Source organism: Cyprinus carpio, chromosome B22 (genome assembly GCF_018340385.1).
Source record: "Cyprinus carpio isolate SPL01 chromosome B22, ASM1834038v1, whole genome shotgun sequence".
Taxonomy (NCBI): domain Eukaryota; kingdom Metazoa; phylum Chordata; class Actinopteri; order Cypriniformes; family Cyprinidae; genus Cyprinus; species Cyprinus carpio.
This window is the reverse complement of record NC_056618.1, coordinates 30475854-30492568: the sequence shown is the minus strand read 5'-3', so window position 1 is coordinate 30492568 and position 16715 is coordinate 30475854. Positions and strand designations below refer to the sequence as shown.

At 35.5% G+C, this 16715-nt stretch overlaps 1 protein-coding gene across 4 annotated transcripts in view; it reads right to left on the bottom strand.

Annotated features, from left to right (window-relative positions):
* The window catches only part of LOC109064628 (glutamate receptor-interacting protein 2-like), a 177400-nt gene that overhangs the window by 90786 nt on the left and 69899 nt on the right, over positions 1-16715 (bottom strand). The window contains exon 1 of one of the 4 annotated variants that reach the window (XM_042748623.1): positions 12742-13558. The exons of the other annotated variants lie outside the window; for them this stretch is intronic. Within the exon in view, the coding sequence (XP_042604557.1) occupies positions 12742-12796 (55 nt within the window). The 5' untranslated portion in view covers positions 12797-13558. Of the gene's footprint in view, positions 1-12741; positions 13559-16715 lie in introns of those variants that run through there. 4 annotated transcript variants of the gene reach the window in all.

Below are 16715 nucleotides of genomic sequence, written 5' to 3'. Positions count from 1 at the left end.
ATGCACAGCTGATGATTTGAAAGTGAAGAAGGGAAGTGATAGCATGTTGCCCAACAAATAAAAAATGATCAAAAATTTCGTCAGCTGCTAAGCTAAAGTAAAGTTTGATGTTAGATGTTAAAACTGGAATAGAAGGGTGATTATTTGTTTGTCAGATCAAGGGTGATTAATAGTTTTGTCAGCTGCTAAGCTAACACAAAATGCACAAAACACTCATTTCAAAAGCAATTTCAGTAAAGTTAGATGTTAGCATTTTGCTAAGATAGCAATGCAAAACTCGTTTGACAAACTAATTTGAATAAAAATTGATGTTAACTTTACTAAGATATGTGAAAAACACAGAAGTCTTGATTCAAACCTGGTTCAAAATGTCTGATTTTAGCATGTTTCTACCAACAAAAACTGCAACACTCGATTCAAGCGTAATTCAAAAGTCTGTTAGCATGTTGTGCAGAAATGATAGCATAAAGATTAAAAACAGCTTGCAGAAATGACATCAAAAATATTAAAAACAGCTAATACCATAAATACCAAAGTATTCCAAGCCTGACTAAACTGTTCAGCTGGGTTTAGCTAGTTAGTCAGCTGGTCTCTTAGCCTGATCAGCTAAAGAAAAACTAGCTATGACCAGTCTCAAAGTCCACATAAAGACCATAAAGACTCATAAAGCTTAGACTGGTTTTATTTGATTTTCTTCTGTAGGGAGAACTTTAGATATTTAAGTTGGATGTAAACATAATCCTGACAATCCAAAATGCACAAAACGCTTGGTCAAAAGGTGATTTTAATAGAATAATATTGCCATGTTTCCAACCTAACAATGATGTTAGCGTGTTGCTAATTCAATAAGTAGTAAACTTACAAAAGCGCACACCAATATTAACTAAAATAGTCACATTTTAGGTTAGATAAATTATTATCAGCAAATATACTTAGTATTAAATGAAATCTAGTATATTGTAGTCAATGTCCTTGATGTAATTGCTTCACTGAACTCATCGCAAAGTACTGAAATATTGCCTTCTCTAAAAAAAAAAAAAAAGATCAAATTTGAAGGAAACTGTAAGATATAGGCGTTTTATTTTCAAAATATTTTGTTACTGACGAGTCAGACAGCATTTACACTGCAAAAAAATAAGGCCTATCTCTTTCAATAAAAATATAGGCTATAAACATTCTAAAATATGTTTAACTTATAGGAAAATTGCAGAAATTAGAATGCTGATGTCTCAAAACGCATTTATAATCCGTATCTCATATTTTCCTAATTTATGTAATGTAATGTAACTGTGTTAAACATTGTGTCACGTGGATGGGAATATGCATGGAAATGATATGCAGATGAAGTTATGCATATTAAAACTAAGCGTTGTATGCTCCCTAAATGGCTATTTCGGGGAGGAGACGGGGTGGAGATTCATGTACGCACAATCTTCCGCTGACTGGGTATTACAAGTTATGTTTAACAAATTTCAGGAGGAGCATGTGGAGATAATCCATCCGGTCAGTTCACTATCAGTAATTACATTATCTATCCAACCACCAAGAGAGAGAGAACCACTATAAATACTGTAATCATAGCAGCCATACCATTCTCTTTAGTCTTTCAGCATCCCTCCACCACCCCGACTCCTCACCGTCGACCCATTCCTACCGGGGGAGCACTCTGTGTTTGGGCAAGAATTACCAACCTCGGAGCCCTCTTCCCAGACAGCACGCCAAATACTCATACTATTCTTCTCGCATTATTATCTGCAAGGCGAACTCGTGAAAGGGAATTTTGCGCAGTTTCTGGTGCACGCATGGCTTTATAAATCTAAAAACTTTTATACATACCCAAAATCTAGCTTTTGTGCCTATGCACACATTTAGGATGAAATCTATGTAAAGTTTTATACAGATCTATTGTAAGAGCACCAGAGGGAAGGTAAATCTGTCGTAATGGCTTGTAATGGCACTGCAAGAGCAAACAGATTCAGGTCTGGCAGGCCCATCAACAGCCACTTTGGTCATTTGGACCTGGAAGCCACAGTAATATGCTGATGTTTATTAGCATCAACCTTGCATGATAGCATTATTGCTTCAGCTAGATGAGAGGACAATCATAAAAGCTGATGTATTTTGGATCTTTGACAGCACAGTGTTTTTATAACCCGTTCGAATTCGCTCTCAGTTTGCCTTCAACTTCAGCCACTTTGATATTGTTTGTTCAGTGATTCGTGACACACTTAACCTCCTGCGTCTGTCACTGACATATAATCGCGGTTCAACAACCATCAAACAGGTTAAAGAACTTTCATTTACCCTCTAAATGGTGCGGGAGAACCATTGTGTTATGTGGTCTATGAATAAATAAGCAGCTACCGTGTCTTAACCTGAAAAAAGAGATATTAAATATCTCAATTTTAGATAACAATGAGATTAAATGGAGAATGTAGCTGTCTAAATGCTATCCGCATTTACCTTATATCAAAAAACCTGTCAGAAAAGTCTCAAAACATCAAAGCAATACACAAATAGGCATTTATGAATCCCATTATGCATTTGTGAATCCTATTTTGTCAGTATATTAATTTTGAGACTATTTTGACCCAAATTTGATGCAGTCTTTCCAGAAATAAGTCTTTGAGGAAGAGCCATAAATATTGTATGACAGGTATTAATCAGTAGAGGGCAGTAAGAGTGCACACATGTCAGGAGAAACTCAGCAGCCCTGAATTATGAATAATAAAAATGAGACATTTGATGTGTGTATTTGAGGTGCCATCCCTAAAATGAGGGCTTGAATTTACTCCAGCAATATATTTGAAATGACATTCATGGCTATAATGAAAAGGCATAAACCTGTCTTTTAAAATGATAAGCTAGGCTAATTTGAATACCGATCCATTTATATGATTGACTGCATGCGCAGAGGGAGGGAAAGTCACTGGAGGAAGTACAGCCAAAAACTTTTTATCCAGAGAATTCATTTCTGTTACATTAAATAACAAAAAAAAGAAAACTCAAATATAAATTTAAAATAAATCCATCAAACGATTAAAAAATTAAAAAAATAGTTAGTACCATTGCACTGTTTCTCCCCAAGACTGCTAGGAAATCCTGTTCCATAAGTGCCGAACAAAAACTGTGATGAACCAACAGACATCTTTACAGAACGGCAAAATTATACATTTTAATATAGCTTTAGCTTTCATTTAACTTTAGGTTTTGTTAAAAGAAAAAAAGAAACTAAAATTTAAGTAATTCTGTAAAAGTGGCTTTTTACACAAGAGCATTTTACTAAAAACTTTGTATGCATTTGACCTGTTTATGTTCATGACAGCAGCATTTTGGGGGCCTGAAACTGCAAACTTCTGAAAACTGATTTCAAAGTGCAATTTTTCGAAAACAATACCATTATTGCATTTCTTTACAAGTCACCACCAACTACTGGCCTGACATGGATATTACAGCATTTTTAGTTGCTTTCCAAGATCTGTGTGAATAGGGATCTTTTTGACAACGTTGTCATCTCTACACAAAATTTCTCAAAAACACAAAGAGAAAATGTACCCTGAATTTGGGCACTTTGGTTAGAGATTTCAGTGCACTGAAACGATTTTGTCCAAAACCGTAAATTAACAAACAAAATATTTATTCTCATCATTCCTATTTTTTAAAGCAGGCCTGTTATTAGTTTAAAAATATTATGGGTATGATTAAATGATATGCTGTTTTTTTTGCTCTCATTGTTTGTACTTAAAACTAAGAATTATTATTATTATTATTATTTTTTTTTTTTTTTCATTAAACTGTTTTTATTTCTATGTTCAATTTCTGGAAAGGGGTTCAGTTAGGAGGTCACACAGAAGTTCTAGAAGCTTATAATTCATGTATAGTGTTAAGCAGTGCTTAATTTGTAAATTAATAATTGCCGGGTCCAAAACAGCAGTTAAAAGGAGCTGTGACCAACACTGAAAATGGCGTCACTAATCGGTGATGCCTCAACGATAAGAGCATTGTTCACATGTTTCAGCATGGACATAACTACAAACCAGGGCACAGGTTTTCTGTCACCAGCATTATTTAAAATATATATATATATATATATATATATATATAATATATATATATATATAGATAACTACACTATATAAATATGCGGACTACATCTGACTTATAATTAACAGATTTAAAACAGGTTCACACAAACATCTATTCTACAAAACCACAAACCTTCTTTCTCTAACACAAACACACAACCTACTCCTAACTCTAATACAAAAAACAAAAAATTTTGCTTTCAGCTGTTCGATCGCGCCAGCACCTTGTGTGCGCGCACACAAACACACACTCACACACCACATATTCTAGCAATTCAAACTTGACATTGCAGTCTGTTCATGATCAAAATAAAATACAGTCAACCAAACATATACAATGTAACACTGGTCAATTTAAATAGAACACTCTGCTGTTATGCCAGGCAAATAGCTCATGTGAAGAGGATAATTTTTCCATCGATATAGGAATGCGCGTGAAGTACAAAGTCTAGTCTATATTATAAATAAAAATAAAAGTTTAACATTCAAATGAATAGGAATATGGAAACATTTCGATTTGTGCCAAATGAGCTACGTGAGCGAACACCTGGTACTTTGTTTCGCTTTGTTTTGATTTATTTAGCTTTACATATATATATTTTTTTTTTCATTCTTGTCCTGTTCTGAATACCGTTACATTTAAATGACCTGTTCTGGAATGAGGGGAACTAACGTATAGCTATGAATATATTATTTATAATGTTTATACATTTTAATATTCCACTTTATTTGGTATTTTCTAGTATTATTACACTGAATATGTAGAGGACCAATACATAACGCACGCACTGTCATGATCTAATGCACTTGTTAATGCCGGATCTATACAAACAAATACAGAAAGCAAAAATCCAAAATCTTTTTCTGGAACAGGATCCGGCTCAAATTAAGCACTGGTTTTAAGGTCTGAAGAGACTCATGTCACTCATACAGGAGAGAAGCCAGTCGGTTGAGTTTGAGGCAAAACCTTTTACAGTGCTTGAATATTTTTTTCAATTGCTGAGACAAGTAAAGAATTAAAAATACATTTGGTCACCAATGTGGCTTTAGAAGTCCATATATTTTCCTTTTTCTATGTCACTGAACATAATGCGATGACTAGCCTACAGTCCACAGCTATCCATTTTGTAATCGAGTTTCTCAATCTGTCTGAGGTAGATTTGAGACCCCAAGGTACAGTATGTTGCCTTTAGTAACAGCTTGGTATAGGCCAGGGATGTCCAATCCTGGTCCTGGAGGGCCAAAGTTATGCAGGGTTTAGCTCCAATTTGTCCCAACATACCTTTTAGTAACCTTGAAGACCTTGAATATGTTGGTTCATGTTTGTTTAATTGTGGTTAGTGCAAAACTCTTCAGTACAGTGGCCCTTCAGGACCAGGACTGGAGACCTGTGGTCTAGGCTAAATGTAAAGTTTCCAAATATGGAAGATAATAAAACATGGTAAGGGTTTAGAATCCTGGCACCTGGTCACTGCAATATGCAAACCTCATCAGTTTCCTCAGTCTATCAGATCGGCAGACTCTGCTACTCTGCCAAACCTCATTCACTTTCCTGCCTCTCAAATGGAGCCAAACAAAGCCAGATCAATACAGATCCGCCTCAGGATGCCAAGCAGAGCTTCAAATGAACCTCAGCACAGAGAGGAGGTCTGATAGGCATCTCAGCATGTTGAGATATGGCATGCTCTCGCTTCGTATCTCTCGAATGCTGGAGCTCATATCAGCACACGGGACACATGCCACCATCCTCTCAGTATTCAGCGCCAGTGAGCAGCCCAGACACAGCGCTGATTAACTGAATGCACCATCATGGCCTCTTGAGAGCAGACAAGTGGGCTGCACCAGAAAAGGGATGGACATAGCAAATGAGCATGAAGAAACTGATCGGACTAAGGGGTGTTTTAAAATGAGGGAAGCAAAATAGGGAGACTTCTCTGAAAGGCTGCCAAGTAGAGGCATAATTTAAAAGCCGAAAGGGACAACACGAGGCAGCTCAGGTTGTTAGCATTGTGGGCCACCGTGGAATGAATTATGATCCTGTAAGGAAGGCGATTTCATTATCTTCATTTAAATCCAATTAATATTCCTAATTATGAAGTCGTGATTCCGTAATGACCGCCAACCTTGTCCTCTCAGAACACAAATCAAAGACTTAGGAATAGTTTACGAAGGAACTTAAGTATAAGTCACCCTAAAACGAAACTTTTGGCATAATTTACTCATATCATTCCAAACCTTTCTTTCTTCTGTGGAACACAAAATGAGAATTTGGATGACTGTGTTTGTCGCTGCAAACAAATCACTGGGTCAGTGATTTGAACTTGAGAATCAGATCAGTTGTGAACTCTGCTGTGAACAAATTCAGTGACAAGATCTAGTGTCAGAATTTGTCCTTGTCCCTTATGGAAAAAGAAAGTCACAGATGTTTGGAAGAACATGAGGGTGAGTAAATTATTTTTGCGTGAAATTTAACCCTTTAACCATTGTGAAAAAAAGTACAATTTAGCACTTCTTACGAAAATATTATATTAAAGGATATACTTTAAGACTTCAACAAAATATATTATTTCTGTAATACATGCTAAATTGTACTTCTTTCTCAAATATATACTTGTACATACAATGGAAGTCTGTGGTAACCAAAACATTTTTTCTACTGTAAATATCTTTTATTGTGTTCCACAGTAGAATTATGAATACTGGTTTGGATGGACATGACAGAATTAAAATTTTAAGGTAAACTATCCCTTCCCATTAAGTACAAACTTAATGGAATGTTTTCAGACACTTAATTGCATGTTAATTGTGATTAAATATATTATAAAATGTATTTTAGATCACATTCATTCATAATTCACTTCAAATCACCAATAAACAGACAAAAATGGCAAATTGACTGCTTCTTTAGCTAAATTCACACTAAAAAAACAACAACATAATTTTACATGGACGAGATAAAATGTCCTGTTGCCTGCCAATATATTTAGACTCAATATACTTTTTTTTTTAATGATCTGTTTCCTCCTCACATTGTCTCTGGTTTACTATCTACAGTATATTCTGTGTTGCACATTTAATCTCGTGTTACCATTTCATTTGGTTAAAAAATGCAAAAAAGTTCTGCTCTGAAAAAGGCTTGCTAGCATGTGAGCTTTTTACACTTTTGCCACCAAAAAGAGTAATTTCCTTACTCTTGTTAAGCCTTGCCCTGGGCCAACACCATTGCCACACTGACAACAATATCATTAAAAATAATTGCTACAGCAAATAGTACTTCTCTGTGCTAAATACGTTTTCTGTGCTAAAATCATTTACTTTGATAAACACATAAAAGAGCCCAGCTGTTGGCTTCTAGCCATAAGGAAAACATATTTACAACTCCCATTTGCAATTTAATGAAAACACTATCTCAACTCTTGACTAAGTATTTAAAAAAAAGGTCTGGGACATGATTTAATTCACTGAAATGTTTTCATATTAACTTAGAACTACAAAATACAAAAGATCCTTTGAATATAGACTCTCTGTGACTACAGACAATTAAACTTGCAGTCAAAGGATTTGTTACGCTTATGACTTATAACGAAAAGCATAAATCTTTTGAGCTCTTTCACAGTCCAAGACTTTGTTTTCAAACTTTCCAATCCACAAACTTTAGGTAGACACAACAAACCAATGTCAAAGTCAAATGCACCTTGTGATTAATGTAAACAATAACATCTTCAAACAATGCTCTGCAATCTTTTTGCCCTGCATACACTCCCTTAGCAGAAAAACTTGCACAGTGGTGAGTGAATAAAAGTGAGCGAGGTCCCTAAAGCATTCCAGGTAGTCAAATAATGCATGTGCGAGAAAGCATTAAATCACCCCCATCTGGCAACATCCTCTATCCTAGCGACTTGTGACATGGATCAAAAGGAAGAACTTTTGTTTGTACTCATTAGCCGGGGCCTTGTAGCTTTCATTTTCTCAAAGCACCTTGCCAAGCAAACACCCTAAACATATACGTCCTTTTGTGGAAAAGATGTAATGTCTCTTGTGAACCACTTAGAAATGAACATCCAACACAATGTCACGTCCATCTTTCATCTCCTCGCTTTAATCTGCCTCTTATTCCATCTTCTTCAATCAGTCGCTGCTCAGAATTCTAGCACTAACAACATAGCCATGTAAATCTTTACAATTTCAAACTTTAAATGTACTTTCATCCTCCATTCTCATATTATTGGGATGAGAGGTCAGTCAGTCGGGACGGAGGCCATGTTCAATTCTTTTCACAACCATGCTTTTCTTTGATCTGTTCTTCTTTGCCTCATAGAGCTTTTGCTAATAAAGGCAAAAATTTGATATGAAAAACTGGCGCAAAAACAAATTAAAAAAGTTATAAATTAAGTCATACGGTAAGTCATCTCTATCTATCTATCTATCTATCTATCTATCTATCTATCTATCTTTCAATGAGTGGCCTACAAAAAAAAGTTTATTAATTTATCTTTATGCTATTTTCTTACCAAATATTGAATTATTAACTTGTTTTCTTTGAATTAGCACAAGTTTTATATTTGTTTTTGATCATAATCATAATGCTACAAAAAATAATGATGATTGAAAATCATTTTTCACTCAAAAACTCAAAGTGCATAAGTTCAGATCAGTGAGGCCTACGATCAGTCAGTTCCAAAAATAAATACAAAACCTGTGCTACCTGAAAGAAAACAAAAAGTTGACAAAAAGATTGAAATCAATGTTTGATTATAATATAGCATAATGTGAGATTTGCAATCAATTTTTAAAAGGTCAGTCATTTTTGACTAGGAACACTAAATTAGGTTAAGGCATTTTTCAGCACAGCACAAAAGTTTAAAACAAGACATATTCATTTGAGAATTAAAAATGTAAATGAAAAATTATGTTTAATTTCAAATTTTCAAAGAATATATCTTGAAAGATGTCACCCCACAAACAAAGTTTCTTATTTGAAGCATTAATCTAACAAAATTTGTTACATTTAAATTTTTGCATAAAACAAGAAATACATGTTATTAAAATAATGTGTTTTAAAATATGCAATGTCACCATACACAATTCTGCTTCAGTTAAACTTTAAGAAATGTTCATGTTTTAAATGGAAAAGACAAAGAAAGAAAGAAAGAAAGAAGGATAGAAAATTAGCAGTGTGATCTTGCATTCGCCCAGAAGTCCTAGCTGATTTCCTGTGTGATAAAAGACACCCCCCCACACCCCCCCCCCAAAAAAAATGTGGTTAAATAGATTACTGTGTGGTCATTAAGTAATTAGATTTATTTTTTTAAATGTCTAAACAGTTACAACGGTTTCTATATTGAAAAATAAAGCCATAATATAATCAATGTGACGAGTATCTGCTCAAAGAATGTGAATAGGATATCAGTTACACAAAGCTAAAAAAAAGCCACTCTAATATAATTGCAAGTCTACGGCCTGCTGCTTTCAGTTACTATCTTGGTTGCATAGTTAAACTGAGTGAGAAGTTGATTTTCAGCTTGAAATCTCCAGTGCAGTCAGTCTAGTCTCAGCATTTTTATCAAGCTTTTCCTGAGCCCACCCCTCCATATATAAATCCAATAAAGCTGTCACAGCTGATCAGTCCTCTCATATTAAACTTCCAGTCTTCTCTAGATAGTCTTTATGAAGCTAGTAGATATAAATTGACATATAAACCTAGAATAATCTACTGCAAAGTTGTACGATTTCCATAAGCTTGGACAAAGCATGTATATACAAAGCATAGGAAAGAGATGTTGTCACAACAAATCATATGAGAAATAAAGGCCCAATTGGTTCCAATACATGAAATTCCCTTCAACAATCATTCGTCCACTTGAACACTGGAAACAGATTCGTTATTTTGGTTTAAAGGTGCCATAGAATGCAAAAATCACTTTTATAAGTTGTTTGAACACAGTTGTGTGGCTGCAATGTGTGAAAATAACCAGCCTATAATGGTAAAAATCCAGCCACTCATTGTTTTATAATCCCAATAAATCATAAACAGTCCCTCCACATGAGCAGTTCCAGGTTTCTCACTACTATGATGTCATACTCGGGAAAGTCCCGCCCATTTGTGACGGTCTCTGACCTATTAGCATATACACAGCCCTGAGTGAGAAGCAGGGGTCCGCCATTACTGTTTTCTTGCTGTAGCTGCTGGAGGTACAATATCAGCGCCAAAGAGCCATTAAAAGTGTCCTGTGTTGGGATGCACCAACGAACATAGGAGTCTCCATAGGCCGCTGAGGACACGGTGGTTACATTTAATTTTTTGAAGGAAATGTCCCGGAAAAAAACGGAAAAGTCCTATAAGTTTGTGCTTACATTTTACACTGGACTGCCTCACAAACAAGGGTCAGTTCAGCGCTGGAGTTGTGCAAAGATTGCTTCTGAAAGAGGGATCGATACTAACGCTTCGTGCGCAAACGTCCAGACTCCAGACAAAGTAAGCATCCCGCATCATATTTTGCTTTCCAAAAGAGCTTCTTGGCTCTCTTTAAGGCTAATGTTGCTAAAGCTACCGTTGTCTCTGCCTGTTTTCTCTAATGCTGCCTTCACGTGCTACCAGAATGATCGTGAATAGGAATGCGGTAGTTAAAAATTGTGTTTGGAAGCAATGTGAGGTCAGTAACATGGTCACCACCAGTTAAACCGTAACACCTGTATGTCCGCGAGCATGAACTCTTGAAGTTCCACACTCTTCTGAAAAGGGAGGCGGGAGAACCAGCTCATTTTTATTTAAAGGGAACAACACAAAAAACAGAGCATTTTGGCTCATACCCTGAAAGTGGCAATTTCAACAAGCTATAAAAAATAATCTGTGTGGTATTTTGAGATAAAACTTCACATACACACTCTGGGGACATCAGAGTACAATTTAAAATATTGTATCAATGCATTCTATGGCACCTTTAATGTAAAGACTTTCCCACCTTTTTTGTTGCCATTACATCATTAGTCACATTATAATTGTATATTCAAGGTGTACTCTTCCCAGCTTTCCAAATCTGTTTCTCTATATATGACTAGATGGCCAAGTGGGATTCTTTTGAATAAAGATACTGTATGTTGTGTCAGTTGGAGGAATGACTGCAACTTGAGAATAAAATATCTCTAAGACACATTTTCGAAGAAACAATGGATTATGCAAAGCAGAAAAAAAAATGCTGAAGGCCCAAGGAAAGAATAGGAAACCTCATGTGTATCACCCACCATTGATACTTGAACATGTAAACTTGAACTTCCGCCAAGGACCAGAGCACTGAAACTATCAGCACCCCCACACACAAGCTTGCCATCAACGGCTGATGTTGCTTCTACAGTCTTGAACTTTTGTAGGCAATGCTTTATTGATTTCTTGCAAACTAGCTTAAGGCTAGAGATCCCGAGATGCATAAAAACGAGCTCTTCTAAACGGTTGGTTTAGAAGAAGTGTCAAACTTATCGGCTTGATATCTGCCTGGGCCTGTTAAATTTAAGATCACAACCATGAGTTGTTTATGCCTTTTTGAGTACTATAAGTGATCCGTACACAGCTATATAGGCAGCTATAAATAAAAAGTATGTATTTGCTGCAGCTCTGCCAAAATAACATGGTTGATGAGTTAATGAGTACAACAACAACAATATATATATATATATATATATTTAAATCACAACACTAAGATGCTTCCTAGTATCTTTTTTCTTTTTCTTTTTTAAATCACAGCACTAAGATGCTTCCTAGTTTTTAATAGGCCTGGTAAATTTAAGATCACAACAAAGTGAACTTCACAATTATATAGCCAACTATATATGAGTATTTTTGCAGTTCTGTCAAAATAAGTGATTGATGAGGTAATAAAAGAGACAATTTTACCACAAAACTAAGATTATTTCGAGTTTTTAACAGGCCTGGTAAATTTAAGATCACATCTATGCATTTTGAAGAACTATAAGTGAACTGTACATAGCCAACTATATATAAATAGTATATATGTGTTGCAGTGAAGGCAAATATAAAGTGGATGAGTACAACAAAACTAAAAAAAGATACAATTTTATCAAAACACTTTCAAGTTTTGCAGTCAAATATATGCAGTAAATCACACCCATCTGCAAAATTGTGCCACTAATGTCACTTTAAAGAAGTGTGATGGCCTTTTAATTCTAGTCTAAAAATATCACTTGCTGTAATGAAACATTAATGAAAAGCAATGATAAACATTTTGCCACACTTGATGTTCAGAATGTAATAATAATTTAACGAGATAATAAAAAAAATAAGCCACTCATTTAGAAAAAAATAAAAAATAAACCTTAGAGAGGTTTATCAATACGGCAAACGCAACTCAAGCACATACAGTACCAACATCCCCTTCCTTGGATTTTAAAAGGATGTTCACATTCGACTTTAGCAAACAGCCTGGCTTTCCAGGTTCTCAAAAACAAAGCATTCTAGACAAGCCTGACCTTTCCTTATCAAGTTTCAAAAATCAGTGGACAAGGCAAGATTACATACACAACACAGAGTTAATCACACATCCTAATTACACACTAATCCCGAGACTCACCCCCCTCCCAACACTTGGAAAGGTTTCGACCCCCATCCCAAAAACTTGTGTGAAAGTGGTGCATTGCACAATACCCTTGATCCTGCGTCTGATGACCCCCATCCGGCACTTGAGCGAAACGGAAAACATATCCTCCTCTTTCCACCTCCTCTCCTCTTCAGCGACTCATCGTTGGAAGGAAAAAAGAGAGGGAGAGGGGGAAAATAGCTCCAAAGCACTGTGGAAGTAGTCACATGGCACTCTCAGGAGCAGTCCGCCACTCCACAAAGGCTGGGAGACGAAACAAGAAAAGGCAATTTCTCATTCTCTACCTCTCTACACGTTACATCCCCATCCTAGCTGAGGAAAGTTGTGGCGCTCTCAGGCAAGGCGGCATCTGTCAGAATGACAGAGCGAGTGAGGGAGTAAAAAAACGAGCCTGGGAACAAACGAGTTGTTTCGCGTTCTTGCCAAAGAACACCTTGCACCTGAGTGCTACCTTGTCATGTCTTTGGATCGGTACAAGAACGGTAATCAATATTTATAACTCCTCACCTTTCCCGGCATCACTCCCTCCTTTTGCAGTATTCTTCTCCTTTTTTTCCACTCAATTCCTCCAGTGCACTGCTTGCCCATCATCGTTTTTTTTGCACTCTTGATCACTCTTTATATGTCTCTATCATTTTGTCTTTCTAGCTCAGCTGGTAACCATGAAAAGCTTTTGGGAATTGAATAGAATTACTCCTTTCTTTTCCCTTATTGGAATTCCGCTATAATTAATCACAGCAGAGCTGAGTTTATCGCTCTATGTAATACAGTTGTGGTTAAGGGATGATCACAATACTCCACACAATGCATCAACTTCATAATACTCCTAATAAGTGAAGCAGTGCGGTATAGATGTATGGGGTAGGGCTGAAAGTAACTGCACTTTGTGGATACACAAACGTACACTTCCTTGCACTGTGCTAAATATAAGCACGGCATACAAGTTGCTAACTACAATTGTTGTAAACCAGAATCTCCCTTTATTAGTAGAGTGATATTTCTGAATACTGACAGGTTCTAAAATAAAATGCTACCCAGAGACGCATGACTTTTAATCATGATTTAAGGAGTTCCCCTGGGCTCTGTACTTGGCCCAATTAAATTCTGGAGCACGGAAGGTATGATTTGGGATTTACATAGATTTCACACAGGACGTACTTCAAATTTAGAAGAGACAATGATCACCAAGATTAACTGGCAAAATAAACTAATCAAACAACATGAGTTCATGTAGCATGGTGTATTCAGTGACACGTTAATTAACTCCATATTGTATATTAACTACATATTGTGATACTATAGTGCTTATTACTAAAGTTTCTCACCTTTAATTTTCAGAATTTCCTTTCATTGTTTCCTCATTCTAAGCAACTACAGTACACATAAAACACACCACACAGTTCTTCATATTTAATGAATGTACATTTTTTGGTGCTTCTTAATAAAACATTAATGAGCTGGCTATGGAACCCCATATTCACATTGCCTTTTGATGTACGGTGCCTACCTGAAACCTTACACATTACAAGTCCAGATACACATTTTCATGCAATATATCAAACACATTTCATTTGCATACTCATGCATAATGTAAAGCAATAAAGCCATGGCTTATGAGACATTAAAAATAATGATTAATTGATATTTCATCGCATCAAGCTCAGACATTCAGTTTTAATGTTGCATTACTATTGATTTGTAATGTAGAGTTGGTTTAAATTTTTACACCATATGCTAAACTGAGAAGTGAGAACTAAATGGTGGATGTCAGTAGATATGTTCTATCATCTTAAGGCAGCACACTTAATTCCATTATGCTCATCAACACAAATGCCCAAATATTTATTTTTAAGATAAAAGCTTAAGTTCACAGACTACCACAGTTAAGCCATTGCACTTCTCTACAAACAGCAGCTAATCAATCAACTTGACCACAGCCATTATTTGCAATGGGATGTTCTGAGCAAAACCATTACCATTCCAGACACTAAGACTTCTCTTGTGCCTCATTATTAAGGAAAACTGGATCTGCTTCATCTAGATGCTGCAAAGAGTTAAAAACATCATTGCCTATGATGCACTTCCAGTCAGTTAAAAGCTTCAGGCAATACAAAAGCATAGTACTTCCCACAAGTACGTAAATGCAGATGCAAATGCTTGGCCAATGAATTGAAATATAATGCATGTACAGCCCTCTTATATAAAGCTGATGTTAAAATACGTTTGATTATCCAAGCATAATATACAAAATTATTTAGATGAAATTTATTCCCTCAGATCTGGATGTGTGACCCAGATAAGATAAGATAAGATAAGATAAGATAAGATAAGATAAGATAAGATAAGATAAGATAAGATAAGAAGATAAGATAAGATAAGATAAGATCTTGTAGAGCAACAATTCACAACAGCAAACCAAAGATGAATTTAAGGCAGATTACATCAGACAATTCCTGAAGTTGTTCTTTAGAAAGTGCAATTGAATGAGAAAAAGAATAAGTGTCGTACGTCAGTTATGAAAGCAAATTGTCTTTGAAAGATTTTGCTGTCAGTACACCCACTTCTCTCACTGTTTTATGAAAGTGATGGCCCTGTTTATATCACTTTATGAAAAAAAAAAAAATAAACCATTATATAACACAGTCCTTCAGTTAATAATTAATTATACCTCTCCTGCGAGTGCAATACTTGACAAACAATATAAATGAAAGAAAAGTAAATTAATCACTTGTATGAAATGTAAACCATGTAAATTATTTTCATAATCATTTCAACAAGAGGTATTACATACAAGCTGTGATACATTAATAATCATGTTTTTGTTTTAACTGTAAGGTAAATGCATCACATTTCCATCTGTAAGTGCGTTAACTGCTGATAAGTTTTCCTGCTAATAAGATATACTTTTTTTTAATACTATTGTTTCACAGATTTCACCTGTTTCCACAGGTCTGTGTTAACCCGTTTTGCCCTCTAAAATTTAACGATTTCTGCTCTTTCTTCTTTTTGCTCAAAGAAATGCGAACATTTGGATCTCTGGGCTCGCTGTGTAATTTACTTGTAAACTGATTAAAATGCATACTTACTGCCCACCGTAAGAAAAAAAAAAACAGACCAAAAACTAGGCCATTTCCAGAATAGCAGCATTCAGGCCTATTCTGTGCTACATAATAAAGTTGCCAAATAGAAAATGATTCAACCACTAATAAAGCATGTGTATGCTTTCCTGGTATTTGAACATTTCTTCTCTGTCTGAATTACAGTAGACCTAAGCGATACAGTATATCTCAATATTTATTTTTTTCTGAAATGGCATAAAAAAAAAAAAAAACATAATAAAACTAAACATTTACACTATAATTTTTTACACTAGAAAGATTCATGAATTGTAGAAAACAAAGTTTTTTGTTTTAAGGTAACCATGATTGTCTCTAACATTGAAATATTTGTGCCTTTTCTTTGTTTCACTTAAATGTGAAGGAAGATTCTGGTTCTGTTAAAAGGAGAGTTTGAACTGATTCACAGGAATCATTTAAATGAACTATTTTTAAACTCTAAAACTACTCTATTTGTGTTAGTTTAAATTGTGCTATTAAAGGGGTCATATGATGCGATTTCAAGTTTTTCTTTCTCTTTGGAGTGTTACAAGCTCTTGGTGCATAAAGAAGATCTGTAAAGTTGCAAAGACTAAAGTCTCAAACCCAAAGAGATATTCTTTATAAAAGTTAAGTCAACCACACCCCCATAAAATGGCTCATTCTAACACGCCCCCACATGTCATGTTCACGCAAACAAAAGAAGGCGTAACCTTGTTTCCCGATCCTGGGAGAGTAAACTACAATGCCGGCTGTTCTGACTCACAGTCTGTAAGTACGTTTACATATGTAAAGGTTTTGCCACTGATGATTCAAACGTGAGTTTTGGGCAGTGTAGAGCAGCAGTTCTCAATTCCAGTCCTCGCGCCCCCCGCTCTGCACATTTCAAATGTTTCTCTTATGACTTCAGACGTTTGTTCTATTTG